Source organism: Pararge aegeria, chromosome 4, assembly GCF_905163445.1.
Source record: "Pararge aegeria chromosome 4, ilParAegt1.1, whole genome shotgun sequence".
Taxonomy (NCBI): domain Eukaryota; kingdom Metazoa; phylum Arthropoda; class Insecta; order Lepidoptera; family Nymphalidae; genus Pararge; species Pararge aegeria.
The window spans coordinates 10,249,191-10,272,694 of record NC_053183.1 but is presented as its reverse complement, the minus strand read 5'-3'; the positions used below and the strand labels follow the sequence as shown (position 1 = coordinate 10,272,694).

At 35.4% G+C, this 23,504-nt stretch overlaps 1 protein-coding gene across 1 annotated transcript; it reads left to right on the top strand.

Moving 5' to 3' along the window:
- Positions 1-22,395, top strand: LOC120637925 (potassium voltage-gated channel unc-103-like). Its single transcript, XM_039909992.1, has 18 exons — positions 1-240; positions 3,979-4,065; positions 5,364-5,511; positions 5,912-6,093; positions 6,913-6,933; positions 11,282-11,436; positions 11,507-11,620; positions 12,312-12,433; positions 12,600-12,718; positions 13,315-13,505; positions 14,702-14,844; positions 15,517-15,710; positions 16,439-16,567; positions 17,502-17,646; positions 19,279-19,356; positions 19,668-20,056; positions 20,948-21,196; positions 22,237-22,395. The coding sequence occupies exons 1-18, from the start codon at positions 1-3 to the stop codon at positions 22,393-22,395; spliced, it is 2,865 nt and encodes a 954-aa protein (XP_039765926.1).
- Positions 22,396-23,504: the final 1,109 nt, after the last annotated feature.

The window sequence follows — 23,504 nt, the reverse complement described above, 5'->3', positions numbered from 1 at the left end:
ATGGAGGAGCGCGGCCCACCTGACGTGCCGCTGATCGTGACGCCACCAGGCGTAGGTGCGGCGATAACCAGCTCTCGGCGTGCTGCCTCCACGCGCGCCTCCCGTGATGACCCGCCGCCATCCACATGGCGTTCCTCGGTGCGTGTACGCGACACCAGTTTCCGTGGCTCCCGAAAAAGCGTCGTACGACTCGAACCACCCTGTAATGGCCTCAACGGGTTGCCCGCCATCGGCAAGGAGGTAATTCACGTGGCTGATTAAACGATTGGAATTAATGTACTGATCAACCATCCGATCATAAGTAATTCTTTTGAAAACAATAACGTCCATTTGTGTACTCACAGAGCTTCAGCCTAAGTTATTGTGTCGATGTACTTACTTTATGTTGCCGCAAATATGTGATCGATTATATTATTATTACTATATACATATATTTGAGTAGAATTGAGGGAGAAATGTAAGCCTAAGTACCAACACTATATTTTTTTATTTCCACACATCCAATTTGAGTAACACAAATTGTATTAACTGAACAAAGAAATTAAACGATGTTTTTATTGTAAAATTAAAAAAAGGGACTGTTAATATATATAAATGATTTTAAAGTTTTTTTTTATTAAATTGTTAATGTAATATATTATATAGGGAGTCAATTATAAAACACCGAGGTAAGTTTCCCGCTAAACTAAAGTAACGTCCGAGCTGTGCTTTAGCGCCTGTATTCTTTATGCGTTCTCATAGCTTTTAAATGTTATTTATAGGAAAGACTCGTAAGCTTATGCTGACCGTACAGTGTACAATGTGTTCATTAAAATATGGTTTTAAACTGTTGTCTGTTGTACCGTGCTAGCTGTACGCGCTATGTATACAATTATATCTTCGGAACCCAGTTGACAATTTTTTTCCGATTCAGTTGCTTATTTTTTCAATAAATAATAACTGTCTACACTGACTGTAATAACTGACTGTAATAACTGTCTACAGTTGCTATAGTAAAATAGTAATTAGAAAAAATAAAGGATATTAATTTCAAATTACTTCATTTCATTGTTTTAAATTATTGCAGTCGAAAATTCAATTGTCATTTGGGTACATTTTTATTCTAGCCTCACGTAAGCAATTTTCATTTCAAAGTTCACTCCAATATCATTCATTTACCGCAATGCATTTTTGGAAGATTTATATTATATTGCCGGTTAGGTACTCGGAACAGTCCAAGTCAATAAGAACAATGTGACATGCGAACTGAAGTATTGCCAGATTCAAGTACAAATTTTTTGCCAATTCGCATGGCCTTCCCACTTCCACTTTAACTCAATTTTTCTTGAGAATCATTAAAAAATACAGACCTCTGACATTTCGGCAGTATAGTGTGAATCAACTTTTTTGTGTCAGCAATTAATATAGATAATAAATTAAAGAAAAATTACTCGCGAGACTTGTAATAATGGTCATAAAAAAGCAACAATTTTATGCCATCAATTTAACTATCCCGACTACGCAAAATGCTAAGGAGGGTAATGATCTACTGGTAAGTCTGTTACAGTATCATTTTTATTCAATTTAATATCGTCTTGACTAAAATTTTTATTGATAAAATAAGATTTTTATCAGCTGTATTCGAATATTTTTAGGTTCACCAATTTTTCGTTTCAGCATCTGACTAATTATTAGATATATTTATCTATTAATTGGTAGTCAGACACAGCGCCAGCGTAAAAAATATATCAATATAAATATTCTTCAATAATCAGGTTAAAAAAGTGTATATCCAACGCAAAAAATGTTTTTATAAACCGACCAGATACTCTTAGTCCCTTATAATATAAGAGTATTTAAACATTCATAATCTTCCAATGACTTCTGCTATGTTAAATGGGAATTACTTAGAATGGGAATTTATTAAGGTATAAACTTTTCTTCTGCATCTTTTTACTATAAAGGTCCTCATTTTTTATTAAACAAAACCACAACATATTACTTCGAATTTGTTAGGTCTACATATTTAGCCTCGTTATAGGCCAATCTTCCTCTAAAGAAGTTCGGCCATCATTCTGACAACCTGAACTTTGGTCTTGACTTTTCAAGGAGATCTGATACTGACCGGATGCTTTTATTAAACCATTGATTAAGATTTATCAGCCAGAACCTTTAATTCTCTTTTGATTCGTATCTTGCCATGGATAATAAATTAAAGAAGTAGTAGGTACTTTGAACCATGAAGACGCAGATACCTACTCTATCTTTCTTTTGTTTACAGTAAAAAAGAACCATCCGTTTTTTTCCAACAAGCCTCAATACTGTTTAATTTCTAACTTTGTCACTACAGCATATCCTGAAAAAAAAATTATAAGCCCACATCTTTTATGTAGGCCAATATAAATGGTATTATTAATCGAGAGCGCTATGCGCATTTCTAGGCCGATGATCGATGGCGTTAGCGTCACCAGAGCTTTCAATATAACTTCTCTCTTTTGCTATGGAAAGCATTTATCCGAACACCTATGTACTAAAACTTTATTAAGGAAATAAAATTGATTTTGATTTTAAATTTCTAACTCTAAAGCGCTTACCACGGGAGTTTATACTTCACAAATAGGTTGGAGATTTCGAAGAGAGTACTAGTTCTCATATTTAAAAGACTCTATTTTAATCATAATGCTAATGAAAACATGGCTGTGCTAACAAATATGAACGTTCTAAGTTATGTGATGAACTGTTATCGTATATCCTGACTTTTGGCCTGCAAATATTTATTTAATTAGTTAGTTGTAGAATATTTTTAGGGGTAGATGGATATTTCATTAGAAGTTGTGTGTTGTTTTTTTATACTTAGTATTTTCTTTTTTCATTAGTTACACAAACGCCTCCTTTCAAAATTACGGTTGTTATTCGAAATATATGTTGAATTTTTTTCCAAATTCTAAGTGCATCTTCCTACGTTTGCGGGACTTTCTTCGCTGTCTCAGCGTCTCATAGAGGATCTAGGCCTATGACTCCATAAGCTACTCACTACTTGTATTGTTCCATTATGCGCCAATCATCTTGTTTTAGGGCTCGTAAGTATTTTTAAACTTCTGAAATCGATCGCTAGGTTCCTTTAGTACAACGTTGAACAGGGCTTTTTCAGTACAATCGAATTTGTGTGACCAGATCAGTCCTCCATATGTGCCATAGTTTTTGTATCTCCAGGTTGTGCGTCAGTAAACACGCAACTATGCAACTTTTCTTTTTTGGAAATAGTAACAATTACAAATACACGATAACTTTGCTCTTATTTGAGTTAGTTAATGTTTAATCTATAAATGATCTTTCAGAAAACCAAACGATGAATAAAATTAACCATCGTTGTCTATACTACTAATGTTTCCTGAGAAGTTACGTGTTTCCTGATATTTATAATTTAGATATCTTCCGAATCAAAAGCTGCATTGTGAGAATATTATGACGCGTTTGTATAATTGCGTATTCTGTCTTTAACAACTTCATTATATCAATGTATGACAATGTATCATAACCTTATGGTTGTGTTTCACGTATATATATTTTGCTCGAAAAAATAATTTTAAAAGTTTGTAAAATAGCGTGGCGTATAAATATTAAATCTTTAGTTTCAATTACGAGTACAATTATTATTTTGACTCTTTTTCTGTAACATGAAGATTATAGCTTGTTATAACTCACTTACATAGTGAAGGTGTGAAAAGAAGAAAATGTAGCTCAATAAAGAATATAAAAAATGCAATTTGTTTTATACTGCATTGAAAAGACGATTCAAAGTGGCGAAGAAGAGACAAACTGAATGTGATACCGAGTATGCTGGACCGCCATGCCTAAGTAGGTATCTACTCGGAAATTATGAAGAAAAGAAAACCATTGAGGTAGATAGCATGGCAACTTCAATCAACTTTAAACCTCTGGTAATTGCGGTGGAATAAGTTTGGAACATTTATGTAGCACGGTCTCCTTTGTCCGCAGGTCCTTTCACTGGGCGCGACGGGCGGGCATAAGGGAACGACGCAACCATCCCACCCCTGCACTATCCTTCACCATTCTCCTTATAAGGTAAGTTTGTAGCGGCGAACTTGTATAACCACTCATTAGATTTACTTACAATCTTACATAATTTTTGTCATTTTTAAGGGAAAAATTAGACGAGTTTGGTCGATCGAGCAAATATTAAATGAAAGGAAAAAAGCCGATTTTTTGTGCAAAACTGGAAAAATGCTCTAAAATATTTTTATAAAACCTAGTCCACTTAACTGGCCTAGATTATAGCCTTTTGACGGATACACGCATTTTTGCATTTAAGAAATAGTTCTTACTGTATATTGAACCTACAAAATAAACGTCCGAGTCGCAACAACGTTCATTCCCAGCAAGACATTGCAGTGGCCAATTACGCTTGTTTCTAAACTGTATGCACGCTAAGCTGTGGTTGTAGCAGTACTTTAGGGAATTCAGTTTATAGTTTGCGCTGGTGAATAAAAAATGTTTGTCGCATCGACCTCGCTCGTTACCAGCACGCAAAAGCGCAACCTACGCTTACACGCTACCTATTATAAATATTTCCAGGCAAATTAGAAATACAGGGCTGAAACTTCGAATCCACAGTTGATTATTACCCTAATAGTTAACATTCTTTATATACCAAAAATATTGTGACTTCATTTTGAACTTTTAAGTGCAATTATAACGAAAAACAGGCCGCAGTTTCCTCTTTGCTGTGCTACTATGTACTGCGACCTGTCTGTCAGCATTTCCGTAATCATATTTAAAAACTTGGTTGAAGTTAATCGGCATCCCTGCAATGACACTAATATAGCCCAAATTTTATTGAATCCAAGCTTTTATATATCTTGTTCACAAACACTACGCGATGACTGGTCATAGGTAATGACACCGGTGTTTTGTAACACAGTAAGCGTTTTAATGTTTGCAATTGCAATAAAACTGAAAACCTATACAATAAAAGCACAATAATAAATACAACTATGTGCGTGAAAGCTTAACTAAATGGAAATAAATAAAAACAAAATTCGAGTTTGTCGATTTCTATTTGTTGTTTTTTTATGTGTTTTTATTAACTGGTATAAAGTTTTCAAATAAGCGGGCACCTGCGTATAGTTAGGATTTTCCATCCAAGTGTTTATGAAATTGTAACAAACTTTCTGACACGATTAAGATATGTTTATTTAATAATTAAGATTAATGTATATTTATTTAGTACCTAAAGAAGTGACATAATCACAAAAAATATATAGACAAGAAAAAACTAGGGTTTGGGATTTGGTTTGATTCCCAGTAAGAGCGTAATACTTTATTGTGTTAATATAGTACAAATATTATGATTTTTGTTTCAGGCCGCTTGGGATTGGTTGATCCTCATACTAGTTATCTACACCGCAATATTCACCCCTTACGTAGCCGCATTTCAACTAAATGAACCAGATTTCGACAAACGCTCGCGCGGGTTCGGCCAGGACCCTATTGTTGTTATTGATATGATAGGTAATATATCGCTGAAAACTAGTGGGAATTTAGTGGAGTTACTTAATAAAAGCGTATGTTATATCATTAAGAAAACTTTGTCATACTATGAACTTACTAACTTTGGTGTATTAACACAATGTAAGCAATGCTTTCGTAGAAGAATCATATGACAAAATTTGAGCTTTTATCAAGTACTTCAAAAAATTTCACTAATCTATAACCATCATCTTTCTTAAGCTTTCTATCTATCCTAAACAGCAATAACTGTAAAAAGATAGGTATTACTATTTTATAGATATAGATTTCTATATTACATAAAACAAAAATACATGCCCATATTGAGTGTGTATTGTAGTTCAAACGTGGGGCATTATTTATTATTAGGACAATATGCTCAAGTATTTTTCATTGTTCGCAGTTGACGTGACCTTCATAATAGATATCCTAATAAATTTCCGGACAACATACGTGAATGCTGCGGATGAGGTTGAATCGGATCCAGCGAAGATAGCACTACATTACCTTCGTGGATGGTTCGTCATCGACCTCGTTGCTGCCATCCCCTTCGACCTTCTTCTCTTCGGCACCGACACCGATGAAGTGAGCCGCCTTTTCCTCGCACGCATTCACCAAACCATATCACATAAACACACGACTAAAAATAGTAATAGTTTCTAAATGAATGCCTAAACTAGAGGGTAATAGTAACCAGATGGTCAATTGTCCGAAATCAGACAATAACAAAACTATACCCCTAACCATACCAATTTCATAACAGTCAACACAATCGGTAGAACGGAAAAGTAATTAAAATTGTTAGGCACGATATTAAATATATACCTACCTCTTATGTAAGATTAAAATCGCGGAACACGATTCGAGAATGATAAAATGGGTCGTTAGAAAAGTAGGTCGAGTTGTATTTTCACGAAGATTACTTAAAGGGGAAGAAAAACAGAATAGTATTTAAATAAACGGAGGCCAGTGTTAGTTTCGGACAAATGAAGCTCTGGATAAAAATATTAGTAAATCACTTACAGTAGTGGAATGCAGTTAACGCAGCTGTCACATGAATATTATGACACTATTCTACTACGATATGCCGATCACAAAGCCCCACATATTTGACAAATTGGCTGGTTATAGATATACGTTTATTTTCTTCCTCCATCATATTATTACAATGTCGCTCTGTATTATTTTTAAACCGATGTTTATTATTTCGAAATTATTTTATTTTGTGTATTTTTGTTATTTAAGATATACCTAATACATATTATGAACAATAATTAAGTATTAGGCGTTTTTTTGGTATGTTTTCAAAATATAATATGATTTGTTTAGTGTTGTTATAAAGTCGGTATGGAGAGAGCCCAAGGTGGGTGCGTACTGAATTTGTAATACCGTTTCTTGTTACAGCAGGGGCTGGAAAGTGATGAGGTATACCATCTTTGTGAACTATTTTTATGTTGCTGCCACTATTTTATTACATTTTAGTTTTTATACTTTGAAATTAATTTCCACTAGCCATTTATATCCACTAAGCGAATGCGTTAATGGAAGATGAGGACGCTTCCCATGAGCAAATTTGTTTTTGAATTTTACACAGCGCCAATTATAAGAAGTGCCCACTCGCCTTATCACGCGCTTCGCCACCTGTTTCCAACAATATAACGAGGCGAGAATATTTTACTATCGAAAAATATGAGTCCTGCATTGATATTTGAATGTAGTCACGGCTTTGCTCTACCTTTATAGTCGTAAAAATGTAATAGGCCCGTTTTGACATTTGTCATCGCGACGTAACTAGTTATGGAACCATAAGACTCTGTACTCGATACTCACGATAAATCAATTCAAGTTTGTATCAGTACTTGATTGATATTATTATGTATTGTAAAGTGTTCGTTCGTTCAAAGTATTCCTTTAACTTCACAACCAATACGCGTGACTGGCTGTTGATTATACGTCCACTTTTCAACATGTTGAAACAGAGTTAGTACTATATAACAACAAACACAAAAATCGAGTCAAATCACTATGTTTAATTTAATGTCCAAAATAGAAGAGCCAAAGTTAACGTAATAGTAAACAATTTATATCAAACTTAAACGAGCGCACAGTCAACTTTACAAGATGAGGAACGAAAAACTGCGCAGTGCGCGCGGGGACGCTTAAGTCATGTGCCGCTTGGTCAGATACATCATCTCAGACTCATTATTTAGAACCCATTTTGAGAACCAAGCTTATTCTTTGCAGTAAAGATAACTACACAATATTTAATTTCGATATTCAGTAAAAAAATGGTTACAGCTCTAGTATAAAAAAAAAAAAGACTGAGAACGTAACTGTTTTCGGAACGTTTCGCAACAATTATAAATTGCATGCTACTATGAAGTAAGCGCAAAAAGAATACTCGCGATATATTCTTTCATATTATTTAACGTCCCAAAAAAATTTACGTATTTTTTAAAACACTGTATGTAATTGATTTTTATTTTTTTGTTTCTTTCAGTTTCGTTCCAAGTTACATTCTATGGTCTTGCACAAATGTCAAAACGGGCCTATTACATTTTTCCGACTATAGTGCATAAATGCAGTATAGACTTTGGAAATTACATCTCAGGTTTTGTTTTTATGCAAGGTAGCTTGATATTATATTAATTACATAGTATTGACAATTCATATATTTTGTTTCCTGCAGAGGCGTAGAACGCAACTAGAGGCAAGGTAATGGCGGCCTTCATCCTTTTAGCATGACGTAAACAGAAATGTGAAAAAGTACTCGATTAATTATCTGAATTGATAAAAAGGTTCTACAAAAATATATTAATGATTTTGGAATTTCGGACAGTAAAATTTTCAGAAAAGTATGTATGTTAATCTAGAATCTTGCGACCCTTATCTTGTGTAGTTTTCCTATGCTAAGCTAAAAGAACCTGTATCCACTCATTAGTGTGCTGAGGATTTGGGTAGTTGACATTTGAATAGCACTCAAAGCCCGATTGGTGAACTGGGCACACTAAATGTCATTGACGCCCGAGATGGAGACATGAAGCTATATTACACAAAGCTCGGTGGAAGCTGTGATGCAAAAAAGTAAAGTATTTCTCTAGACGTGTAAACACGCAGTACCTACGTGACGCCTTATGTTAACTGTTATAAAATGTTACTGTTACTGTGGCGAAATGGTATATTATTGCATTCCATTAGGTTTATAGGTATATATGTTTTAGGTACGAGTATGTGGGTTCCCTTTTTCCTTCGAGAGAGATGATGATGAGATTAAGATGTCATCTATCATTCATAGGCTGAGGTTGATGTACGTGTAAACATTATATCGTATCCTTATAATTATTCTTAAACTACCTTGATAATCGTGTTACAGATTAATACTACTTTCGGGGTAAATTATCTAGAGAGATACTAGGTACCTAGATACAATGTACCTAATAAGAAACTATTACAGAGAAAGCATAAGAAGCATTAAAACTTCTATGCCGAACCGATCAATACGATATTTAATAAAAAATATTTCCAATCACTACTAATAGAAATCCATTAAATCAGTTTAATATAAAATTCTCCTAAAGGGCTTAATATAGCCTGTGTCTGTATATAAGTGGTAGGTTATCACACTACATCATTGTATGTATACTTACCATTTTAGGGTAAAGAAATAGAATTTTTGTTAAGTGCGTACGTACGTACGTAAAGAGCCACTGCCGTTTTGCATTATATATGCGTTTGGTTTGCTAATCTAATACAGAAATAAACAAGGAAGGTCGTAACTAAAAAGCTTCTATATTGCATTAGGTAAAATAATCATTGCATTATGTATAATTATTACCATCATTTTTATTTCAATTAGGCAAAACATAATATTTAAAATATATGTTTTATCATAAGCTTAGTTCATAGAAGTGCAAGGCACGAGGTGCACAGAGCTTGGTAGTAAATACGCTCACACTTCCCAGACGAATATTTCTGTAAAAAATTGCATTATCACAACATAACAAAGCACTAAACTACTATATGTATCGAAAACATATTGCATTCTTGTGGCACCCACCTTACATAAAACCATAAAACTGATATATAATTAAGAAATGTGAATATTTCTTAGTTAACAATTATCATTATTTCAACCCTTTGAGATTTCTTGTTTTGTTTGTGTGTGTTTTTTTTGTTTTACTTATCTTAATAAGAAGTAAATTATTAAGTTATTATGTTAATTTTTCAAATTACCATTCTAGTCATTTGATTGACCTATTTTGTCACGAAATTCATTAAATAGAGAAATCTTCGATAAAATCGTTGAATTATTATTTAATGCATTGTATAAAGTAAATCAAATATACTAACTTAACTAGAATATTTTAAGGAAATTAGAAGTTGTTGGTAATTTATAGACGTTACCTCAACTTATAGGTATCTACCTACAAGTACTAGTAGGTAGTTGAGCCTTCATGCGCTTAAACTACATTCGTCATATTGCACCTGTAACAAAACACTCTCATAATATTGTAATATTTGTATGCATAGTCATAATAGTAAAAGATCTCGCTTAACATCGACCTTCCTACATCTGCATTGGTAATAGGAAGTATCTTTTAAAGGAAATAATCTGAAGTTAAACAAGATTTCCATGGGTCGCCTAGTCATATTAAAATCATTAAATATTGTGTAAAACTGAAAAACTATTCCTCTGTATTAAAGATATGATTATTTAACTGTCATGAATCATAAAATCAATATTCTTAACTGGTATTTATAAATAACTATGTACCTAAATACACGTGCAAGAAAAACTTAATACAACTATGTTAGAATTGTTTATTTGAATGTCCCTTGGAATATAATCGCTTATTATCGCTGAATTCCGCATTGGCATTTTCAGAACTTAAAAGTTGATAATAGAGACACAATATACATTCAATATGTACATACACGGAAAAAGATATGCAACTTAAATTTTTCTTTTTTAAAATACATCGTGTACCGTTGATTGAGATTTATTTTTCTTTAAATACAAATAAGTTTTTTAAAAACATATTAACAGAACAAGCTACTAATAATATGATACATCTAAGATATTCTTATATTAGATAACTTTATAAATTAAATAATAATATGTTAATTTCAAATAAAAACTAGGATATAAAACTAGATATTAATTTAAAAGATTCTGGACCGCATTTGCTTAGGAAACATAATATGTGGAACTTGTTTAATTTAAATATTATTGTCTTAAAAACTACCTCGAATTACTTTAAAAATGCGGGAAGGTCAATGTAAGACGAGATCTTAGACCAAAAGAAAACTATATGAACGCAGTCATGAGTGATAAGGCTACGTAATTTAGGTAGGTAGCTCTAGTAAAATGTCCTCAATTCAAACTAGGTTAGCTTTAAGTCGATAAGAGTTCTTAGCGTTTTGCCTTGATAATTTTTAGTTTAGTCAATACAAAAGCAATATCGACAATATACTTATGTTGAATGTAATAAATAGAATTATACAATTTTATGCACCTATTAAGAAGCCAGCTAATTTAATAGTTTTAAACAACGCTTGTAATTGCAAAACCTGTATGGCTGAAGTCGGAAGACGCATCGTATATCCATAGACAAACTTCTGCTTGGTTGAAGTGAACATCGCTGCGAAGCCTCATTAATGCTACTTAGTAATACGCGAACGTTCATGAAATGCTTGGGTTCGGTATGCGGCTAAAGAGATTGCTTTTTGTGTTTGTTGTTCAGCTTTTTCAGTGTGCTTTCTGTGTTTGCAGACGACTACTCTCATCGGTCTGTTGAAAACAGCGCGGCTGTTACGCCTGGTCCGTGTGGCGCGTAAAATTGACCGATACTCCGAATATGGCACCGCTGTCCTCCTACTTCTTATGGCTACCTTTGTTCTTATTGCGCACTGGCTAGCTTGTATATGGTAAGCACAAACCTGTTTTAGCACACTATTTTGAATTTGAATCGGATGAAAAATTATGTTACTGTTTAAGGTATGCGATTGGGAGCTGGGAGAGACCTCAACTGCCTGCCCCTATTGGTTGGCTTGACGCTCTCGCTAACGATGTACAGGCTACTTACGATAACTCAACCGGACCGTCTCTGAGGTACCTACTAACTGATTATTCATCAAGCTAACAAATAGGTAAAAAATAATTACCGACACGTATTTTGAATGCGAAAGTTTGGATGGATATTTGGTACCCGATCACGTCAGAACCGATGAAAAGGTCTGAATGAAATTTAGCGCAGAGGTACGTTACAGTCTGGTTAAGCACATAGGCTACTTTTTACCCCGAAAAATTTAAGGTTCCCGTGGGATAGATTTTTTATTTTCCATAGTGGTAGTTCAGGTATCAGAGAAAAACAGCTATACAAATCCAAACTTCCACACGCACGAAGTCGCAACAATTATTATATCAGTTACTTGATATAACTTAAAATTTATCCATAACTAAGTACTTGTCAGTAATCCCAGCACATTAATTTTAGCACTAAACAACTAAATAAAAATCAGCCAGCCACCAGAGCAGGCAACTTAAACTAACACTTATGTTGAACCTAGATCAACCCAAAACATGCTTACTGGTAACAGTCTAACCTACACTAGCAGTTGTATAAATTTATAAAATTTTAAAAGTAGTGTTGGATTTTGTTAGAGGTGTGTATATACTCGCTCACACACCGTCGTATTAAACCGTTAAAACTTGATTAACTATAAACAAGGGGCAGATTTTGGACTAATCAAAACCAAATTACGATTAAATTGTTTTAATGAAAATTTTATCTTTAATTTAGATCTCGGTACATCACAGCTTTATACTTCACCTGCACTTCGTTGACGAGCGTCGGCTTCGGGAATGTAGCACCTAATACTGATTTGGAAAAGGGATTTACGATATTTGTCATGCTTGTAGGATGTACGTATACTCTATACATATTATATTTTAGATGTAACTAAACACATTTTAACGTATAGGTTACTAATAAGGATCTAACCTAAATTAGAGGCTTAGTGCACTTTTTGCTAAATATTTTTCTCTAATGAACTTTACATTTGAATTAATAAATTAATTAATATTGCAGCACTAATGTACGCTAGCATATTTGGTAACGTATCCGCAATAATTCAAAGACTGTATTCGGGGACCGCACGGTACCATACGCAAATATTGAGAGTCCGAGAATTCATCAGATTCCATCAGGTAAATAATAAAAATATTATATTTGTGAGCATATAAAGGTCATATGTGAAATATAATAGATGTTTGTGAATATATAAAACTAGTGTGTCCAAAGTTTATCACAAAATATTCTTTTCACGCATTCAGATAATTTTAAACTGAATGAAACAACAGACCTAATTGCACTAATAGAATGAGATCAAACAAAAAATAATAATATAAATAAAAATAAATAGATTTTTTTATAATATATATATATATATATATATATATATATATATATATATATATATATATATGTGTATATGTGTAGTCCTCGATTAGAATCGTGGTTCTGGCAAGTAATTGTTAGGTATGGAGTTTTAAGTACCAGACCGGAGTAAGGAAAGTGGGGCTATCTATCCCCATGCCTTTGAGAGCACGGTACGTCATCAGTCCTGGTTATTATATAATAATCGTTAAAACCTACCAACAGAGTTCGGTATGTAGTCTTATGTCTTCTCTCCTATTAGGAATACGCCTGTGCCCATCACTGTGACACGTACAGGATGTGGATGATGATAATAAACTAAAAGTTTAACTTTAATAAATAACATTATTAATTTCCCTTCTTTCAGATTACAAATCCCTTACGGCAAAGACTAGAAGAATATTTTCAACATGCGTGGAGCTATACGAATGGAATTGACACGTCCAGCGTTTTAAAGGGATTTCCTGAATGTCTTCAAGCCGATATTTGCCTTCATTTAAATCGTAATTTGCTTGCAAGCTGTGCCGCCTTTGATGGTGCTAGTCCTGGTTGTTTAAGGTAAATTAGTGGTAGGCCATTAGTAGAAGTAGAGCTTTTTGTGTCCGGGTACGTACAACCGTCTTGCTGATTTGTGACGTCATTGCTGTGTTCTAGTTTGAAGTGCGTGCCGGTGTTATTACAGTCACATAAGGCTTAACAACTACACCTCAGGCTGATGGACAGAGGGCAACACTTTTTTAGGACGCGTTTCTTGCATGCTCTTTGAAGTATTGCTCTGTTGCTCTGTTAGAAGGCAATAGTTTTCCACTTACCACCAAGTGAGACATGTAAACAACACTATTTTGCAATGTTCTTCTGGTCCTACATTTTTAAACATATTCAAGGTTAGCTGGAAGCTAGGACACCGCCTTTTGTTTTATCTGTAATTTAATAACTTCCTATTTAACTTAATTTATGGAAATTATTGTTTAGTTATATTATATAGTGACTAGAAATCAATTTCACAAGTGTGAGTGCGTATAAACGTTTGATTATTGTTTTGGTAATATCTAGAAAAACATCATTTCTGTTGCCTTATTAATCAGTGACCCTATTTGACCCGATATGAGAACACATACACATCTGATATAGTCCGCGGTATTACAATTTTTTGGAGTGTCTTTATGTTTCTATCTATTTGTATGCTCACTGTTTTGGTAAATTATAAAGAAGACATATAGTAGTTCAACGTATTTGATCTTATCGTAAATGCCGACAACCTCTAGACTGCGTCGCGAAAGTATGTGGTGGCTATGTAAGCTTTGTATTACTGAGGTCAGCAAAGGTCATGCCTAAACAACCCGCACATAATGCATGATTAATATGTCTGGACTGCTTCGTCGGATCACTGTGCGATTTTTACTCTTTACGATTAAACAGGGAACAAACAATAATAAATATATTATAGTTTAAAAAAAAAATGTAAAATAGACTTAAACTAAGTAAAAAAATAGCTAATAATCCTCGAGAGGCTATACAGATCCATTAAATAAAATCGCTAAGAACCTTGGTGATTAAATTCTATTTAAAACCACAAAACTATACGTTCTCTCGGGAAATAGATTGAACACAAATTTTAACAGCCCCTTGATAAATAAAGTTTTTAATGTTATGTTTTGTATTACTTACCCTCACTATTACAAGATAAGTTTTCTATGTATAACACTTATTATTTAATATGAGTACCAAAATTAAGGATAAACTTTGCATTTCAGAGCACTCTCCCTAAGATTTAAAACAACGCACGCGCCTCCCGGAGAAACTTTGGTTCATCGGGGCGATGTACTTACGTCTTTATTCTTCATATCTAGAGGTTCCATAGAAATTCTGAAGGACGATATTGTTATGGCTATTTTAGGTAACTTTTTTATTCGCCACTCTGTAAGATTAATTCAAATGACTTGTATAATTCATCTGGGCCTTTCTTTACTAGCAATTATCTTGGCTAAATAATAAGTATGACCATTAAAAAGAGGCATTGATGTCATCATTTTGGGGACTATCCCCGTTGCGATGGTGTCGCAAACGTTTTAGCTTTAATTAAGTTTTATTTTATTGCACATAGTTTATTTTTATTGTAGTATAGAAACATTTGTTCATAAAAAGTCTTTTTAAATTATTTATTTCTATTTATAAAGTTAAACGACGTGTTTTCCGCAGCACTAATTAAAATGTAGGTTATTTACATTATTTACGCATTGTTCATTCATGAGCAGTAAGAATTAGTTTTTGTTTAGTTTAATATGAGTAGTAATCATGAGCAACATAATTTAAGTTGTAGCGGAACTACTCTGTGCGACAAATATGTTTTTTAAAGACTAAAGGCCAAAGGGCTAATTCAGTGAGCCTTAGTATATTTTCTTCCAGTGAAATTCCGGATTATAATAGTAGTAATCAATAATATATAATGATAATAATAAAATATAATGTTTATTTTCAATGTTTTGTTTTCCATATCTAAAGTTATTTTACGGCTAAAATAGCTTGGAAGTATCTAATATAATATAAACATTCTATTCTATTATTTAAGGCAAAGATGACATCTTCGGTGAAAACCCCTGTATACACGGGACAGTGGGTCGTAGCAATTGCCGAGTACGTGCTCTCACATATTGCGACCTTCATCGTGTGCACCGAGACGATCTCCTTGATGTCCTCGACTTCTATCCCGAATTCCGCGCATCCTTCGTCAACAGTCTGGAAATCACCTATAATATGCGAGACGTTAGTATGAATTCAAACGGTTCACAGATTCTTTGAATGATTGAAAGAAAATCACCCGGGCTTACCATCATCTACTGCCTCGTAGCTCGGCACAGGTCTTTTCTCTTAACGAGAGATGTTTATGAAGCTCAAATTGACAAGGAAATAAAAAAGAAACCGAATTTCGCCGGACAGTCTTACAGCTTTCAGCAATTAACCCCTAAAATTTATGAAAGTCAAACATGATAACCGTAAAATATTATTTACTTAAGGTAATAAAAAAAGCTACTGTTTGTTTGTTTCAGCAAGAATACCTTGTCGAAATCGCTTTTAAGCGACGAAACCTATTGCAATTTATATTTTTAATTGTTGTGTTGTCTTTGTTGTTTAATTAAGTGTTTTTAATTACTTTGTCGCAACAGTTTTTCTCAGTAGTTTGCGCTTAACGCCAGTGGGGAAGTCTAGGGTGGGAGGTGCATGCCTAGGATTTGCCTATTCATTCTTCCCTTCAACTCTTCCCTTGATACTAAAGTTAAAAAAGTACGAGACAGGAAACAGAAAAGGCGTTACGGCATGCGCGAATCGTATTGGAAACTTGAAGTGTGCGAGTTAATTGGATATCAACAAGATATTTTTGCCACCGCTCACGGCATCTCGCTGTGTGTGAATGGCAACGTAGGAATAATACTGCTAAGAGCACATTTACACGTACGTGTATGTGAATAATGACTTATATATATTGACCTTAGGATGAACTGGGCGGCATCGAACCTCGGCGGAGGATGCGCTACGAAAACCCATGCGACGCAAGACTACTGCGTGAGGCATATGCGCGTACAACGAGACGGCCTCACACCGAGACCTTTGCTGACAAGGTGGTGCGTGCTTCAAGCTTTTATGTGCACCATATATGTTAAAAAAATTGAAACACATTGCTGATATTTTGATATGTATTTTTAGCTAGCGTTTGTCCGGATCTTAGGCAGCGGAACTGATTATTGTCCCGTTCTGAAAAGTCTGTCTCCAGGTTGCGATCTATCTCTACGCAAAATTTGGTCAACATCGGTTGTACTGAGCCGTACCTATAGATACCTGTGCACCAAATTATATTTTTGAATTGCCTTAGCCCCCAGGCTAATAATAATAAATCTTTATAGTGTACATAAATTCAGTTTTATAGTATTTATAATTTATGTATATCTACCTTTGCTCTTAAATCCAGTGTTATATACAAATAATAACAATGAAACCTAAATACATTAGTAACTGAGATGGTTAAAAGAACTCTTCCCAGGATCCAAGCTTTAACTTTACCAAAAATAAAGATCGGTGCAGTGGTTTGGAATACAAATCAAAATACAACAATGTAAACTATTGTTAAATGCACCACTATTTTGACATGTATGAGAACTATGTTCACAAAATTTTACTTCACATTGAAAATGACTGTTGATTGTCCTTTCAGTAAAACATAATGGGTAATTATTGTTTAATGGGATACTAATAAATAATATCTATGTTGCACATGTAGAGACTTCAACAAACGAGAGAAAAATTTAATTGTGATTGGCTACTATAATTATTATTTATTATGGGTATATAAATGCAAAGACAACAAATGCAAACTTAAAAACGAGATATATCACATCGGTGTACCAACTTTTTTTCTTATAATAAAAAAAAAAACGGCAAAACTCGATATCAAAACCTTAAAAAAATTAAGTTTGTTGAAGTCAAATTAAACGCACTGAAGATCAACTAAAAGGCGATGAGGCCATCTTTTAATTTTATTTTGGAAACATTATTTTTCAGGATTCTCAGTGTAGCGATGAAGATACAGAATCACCACCTAGTCGAGGTATCCTAGAATTTTCTGCTGACAAAGCGGGTCAGGATGTCACACCTCTTAATTTTAATTTTAGTAAACAACGCTCCACAACGCTTAATTCAATTACAGGTAATTACTCTAAATTAATATTGGAATGTAGTGTTAAGTATGATATTTCATTATTATAGGTATATTAAGCGAGACATAACATGAAGAAGTACATATTGGATAAATGGTGTGCAATTAGTAAAGGAAGATAAAAACGTTTCACTTAAGTAATTATTAACGTTTCACTTAAGTATTAATATACCAAAAGTACAAGAAAATAACAACACATACCTACAGGTATAACATATTTGGATGCAAAAATTTTGAGCTAGAGTTAAAATTTACGACGCATGCGACAACCTTACAAGAATAGTTTTTTTGCATATGTTTTACTCACTTAAAACAAGTACGCAAACTTGCTCATTATTATATGTGCCTGCCTGCTCTCATTGCACACCATGGAGATTCGCTAATTGTTATGTCCCGCTCCTTGTAAATTTATAAAATATTATAGAGTAGATGCACACACATAGAAAATATGGAACGATGTGCAAGCCCCTTTTTTAACTAAAGCCCTTTGCGAACCTAAGTACATTAATAACTTTTTTTTATTTAAAATCATCCTTTTAATGACATGGCGTAGCGCCATAGACCAGGGACGCATACATGCTAGGGTGTGCCGAAAAAGTTTACTTCAGTAACCGACTGAAGTTCCAATTTAGGGTTCAGGCACTTTAGGTAATAGCTGTATTCGACCCAGCTTACTATTAATTTACTTCGATTTACATATTTTTTTAATCTTTAGTATAGACAAACGTACAATAATCTAGGCACGTTACAGTTTCAGTAACAATCGTGAAAAATGTTTATAAGAAACAACAATAGCGGAAAACGTGAATATAAACATTGTTTCTTTTCTGAATATTAACGTGTGCCATGCATTCATTGATTAAGCTTTCATTGTTTGTTTACTACGGAAACGTCTCAGCGCCATTCAAAACAAGACTACAAGAAAGTCTTTTCTCTAGAGCCTTTGATACGTATATTATTTGCAATATTCAAGAAAATAATGTGATTTGCTTTTTTAAACGGCCTTTATACCCAGTGTGTCCTGTGTCCCTGATTTTGTTTACTGTCTAACTTCAAAGGTAAACCTGGTACCAGGTACCCTATGGAATCTTTCATAGGAATTATGCTACACTACTCTCATTCTGAAATTTTTGCAACTATTTAATGTTCATATTATTGATAACTTTCAGTTACGTCATGTCGCTAAAAGTATAGTAGGTACTCGTTAATTACAAAAAATCTTTTTTCTTCTTAGGTAGACTGATACTTACTTACCTTTCAATAGACTTTATACATTTCAATTGAGGAACAAAAGAAATGTTGAGGTTTATCAGCATCTCTAACTCCTCCTATATTATTATCATATAAATCATTATTTCTTTATTTTCTAATTAAAATATAATGTGGAATAAATAATGAAAAATAACAATTTGATTTTATTTGAGGCAGCATGAAGTGATACGCTTTTTGATCCCACATTTCTCCTACCGGATCGATAGGGTGGTGTGTGGAACGTGGAACAAGTGATTGGTCAAGTTAGACATTGAAATAGCGAAAATAATTTGAGTTTTATGACTTGTTTTACATTTTGCCTAATGTCCACGTTCCTCCGCCACCCGCTCTGAGCGCGGCCCTTGTGTGCAGGCATGCTAGCGCAACTAAAACGGAGCTTCCCAGACCTCTACCACCATAAAACTCACCAGCCGCTGCACAACAAATACTGTAAGTATGCATTATGAAGTCTTTAGTTGCATGTTTCCGTAAAAACAACCTACCTACCCTCTATGACCAAACCCGTCTTCTTTGGTTCTTATCAAAACATAGGTACACATTTTGAAAGGTAGCTATATCTGAACTACCTTATTAGGCATCGTGAATCGTCGATCATTCAATAGGTATTATTTATTCAACTTGAACGTCATAATCAAAATTTTGGGTTATTTATTCTATTGACATAAATAAATGTTTGTGTTTCTAGCGGATATAGTGTTTATATTCTGATTGCACAATACACATGATTTTATGAATTCCAGCTCAATCAACGCCGCAAACGTACAGAGGAAGGTCAGGCGTCCGCCGGCAATCTTCCGTGGGTCCTCTGAACGACACTTCTCCGTTAACGGGCGGTCCGGCTGCGGGGGAAGCAGCCGTGAGCACGCCCGCACACAGCGCCACGCTGCCCGTCTCTAGCCTCAGCACCAACCCCAGCTCGTATTACACCAATGCTTCCCCCAGTCCGCCCGTGCCTGCTCAAGCTCCCGCGCCGGTACACGTCTCCTGCGACGACATCCTCGCTCCACACGCGCCGTACTCCGCCGGCCGCGCCTCACGCTCCGCTCCGCACTCAGCCGTCAATTTACATCAAACAGGGCGACCGACTGCTCTCGCTTTCACCTCTGAAAGAATGCAAAACGCCACACAGGTAATAAATATATCATCACCATCAACCTCAACATTGCAGGGCACAGGCTTCCTCTGCTTCAATGGCAGTTGGAGCGCCGAACATGTAACCTACTTACTACCGGACCGATAACTTATGGTGCTTTTGGGGCACAGAGGTAGTCAAGGCCAATTTCCTAGGTATAAGCTACTTTAACAGAAAAATTACCAATATATTTCTGGCTAACACATGAATAAAACCCAGATCCATAATTCGTTATCCAGAGTCGATTATACTAAATACTTTTCATTAAATACATGAGCTAAACGATAACACAAGCTATACGATGTCATTTTTCATAAAAATTATCACCAAAGTTATATATATATATATATATATATATATATATATAATATCATGAAGGAAAAATTCAAACTACAGCCAACACTCTAAAATAAGTTCCACGTGGAATGGTTAATCTATAATTTTGTAAAATATTCACGGTACATATTTAGACCAAGCTCGATGATTTGTGATTTTTTATATGAGAATATTTGGCATTAATATTCGAAGGAAAATCCCAATATGGGCAACGCTACAATTGATTTTTGTCGGGTTTATAAACGACTGTCCAAAATGGATTGTAATATTTCCTGGACTGATTTATTTGCTAAAAGTTTCTTTATAAAATATTTAAATTTAAAAAAAAAATTGGGGTGTGTAGCGCACTTTTGGAATGAGAAAATGTGTCCAGTTTTCGGCAGTTGTGTTTTTAATTACTTATGTCACTACTGTTGTTTGTGTAGGTACTGTTTGTATGAAACAATGACTAATTATTTTTTCGCATTCCTCAATCATAAAAAACGAATGAAATTCCTAGATTTTAATTCTACATTCCAAGGTTCACCTATTCGTACCCTTCAATTGTTTCAGGATGTTTTGTCACCGCAATACCAGAACGTAGGTGCGGCAGCGACGGCGGCGTCGGTAGCCACGATATTGTCACGGTTAGAAGAGCTGAGCAGACGGGTTGCCGTGCTGGAGACCGGGCTGACTGCAGACGTACGACGCATCCTGCAGCTGCTGCAAGCTCGCGAGGCGCCGCTGCATAACGCACAACCAGCGCACACTCCCTCTCAACCCTTGTCGAAGCCTTCGTTATCCGTTCCTCACACTAACGAGGTAAAGTCATCATCATATAGGTATACAGGAATGAATACACTTTTATTGCACACGAAACAATACTACAGAAAAATATATTACGTCCGTTTATGTACATAGACATAAAAATTTTATTATAGTAATATTGTACCTAATTTACGGCCAACCCTTTGAAGGTAGTTTAATTTTCAGGATCATTGGCTATTATTTGCCGAGTGTCCATTAATTGAGTTAAAGTTTAAGCTCAGTTTGTTAAGTTTAACATTGAATCGAAGACCATCGGTGGATTGAGACCATCTCGTGCGACGCACTACACCACCGGTAACGGGAGCATTCGCGGGAGCCCGTAGCCCCTGTTGCTCCAAGCTAGCCGATGTTGAATGGTCGTCGTCCTTTTTATATTGATGTCGTCGCGTGGTGCCGCCCCTGCATGTCCTTCGTACTGGAGGAGGCGTCACATCCCCCGCAGATGTTGGTGGGGTTTTAAATTCATCCAACGACGACGACGACGACGACGACGATGACTCATGTTTGGATCTCGGTTGTGCGCATCTCGTTCTGCCACCACCGCGTCTCATTTTTTACCTAATTTTATTATTATGTACATTAAAAATTTAAAATAGCCCCTTAGAATACTTTCATAATAGCGTACATTGTTCTACTAACCAAGCCCTCAAAGGCTTGGTTAGTAGGTAGGTTGATCGATCACAAATTTTTCTCAACTCCCTCAACACATTGAGGGAACATATTGAAAATAACAGACAAGTAATTTACTATCTTATCACCGTTCTTAAGAAAATCGTATTTATTTGGCATCTGAAAATGTTAAAAGTACTAAGGGGTTCATAGATTATATTCTATAAAGGAAGAAAGTGCTAGTTAACGAAGTTGAAAGTATACTAATTTTTAGTAAAGGCAAGACAAAAACATGGCGTCAAACCAGCACGCGTTAAAATTTTTGTCCTATGTCTATCCAATTGCAAGGGTCGTGATTGAAAGAACGGCCTTCGCATAACTTATATCACGAATAATTCACATGATTTATGGTTCTCCTTCAACAGAATCAATGGGAGTGGAACTGGAATGGTGAACGTGGCGGTCGCAGCGGACGCGAGCGCACGGAGCGCACGCCAGGCGTCCAGCGGTCGGCGTCGGAGCCGCACGCGCCAGTGCCGCCGGCCCTCCCGCCCCCGCCGCACTCCCACTCGTTCTACAGGTAGTGTGAGGCAGGCGAGACGAGCGCTCCCTGCTCTCGGCCATCGACGCGCTCGCTCGCAGAGTCCGCCTCGTGTGGCTCGCTGGCGGGCGGCTCGCCGGCCGCGTCCGAGCCGCCCGCGTCCACGCTCGCGCCCGCAGTCACGCGTCCGCCCGCGCGCGCGCGTTTTCACTTCTGCCGTCGAATTACGCGCACCCGTTGCGACGACGCAAGAACCTTTCTCTGACGCGCACGACCTCACGCGTGGACCAATTTTGTACTTTCGTCGGTACACGACACCGACATGTCCTCTCGAACTATCGGGCGGACCGCCGAAGATGTCCGCTCACAGCGAGTCCATTTGTATTTAAATTGCACAGATTGTTGCCGTAGTAAGTAACTGAATACTGAAGTGTCCAAGTTTGGGTCGAATAAAAATTGGCCTCGATTTTGAAAAATTTATTCGCAATATTAAATAACAAGTTGCAACGTTTGTATCGTAAGTACGAGTAAGTATGTGAGTGTTTCGGCACACAACATTGAATGGACGCATCGGGTGCTTTAATATTTTATTTCATCGACAAACGTTATACATTATAACAGTAAGAATTAATTATTTATAATAATGATATCAAAAATAATTGATCTCGTCTTTAGTTGTTATATCAAAATAAGCGTTCACATAACCCGGGTGAACGGTTTCGTTGATCTAAGTGAGAACCTCAGTTTAGATCTCAGCCGCACAGTATAAAGTTATAAGACTGAGACACGATGTAACACCGTGAACTGTTTTTTCCAAAAGAGAGTAAACGATAAACGCTTTCTACCCGTCCTTGCTCCTTGCCTTTACATTGTAGCTAGGTAATATCTAACACTACTTTGATCAAACATTTTGGAATGCTCCTTGTAGAAGTGCGTTTATGAAAGTTTGCTTGTCATTATAATTATTATAGATGTACGTAAATACCACGTTAACTGCAGTGTTGCATACCCATATTAATATTTAAACCAAACTATTGTTAATTTATTTACCCAAACTTCGACTGACTAACGTCTAATTTTAAATAAAACAATTTTCTGGTTAATAAATATAATTAATGTACAAGTACCTACTAAGGCACAGTTATTCAACTT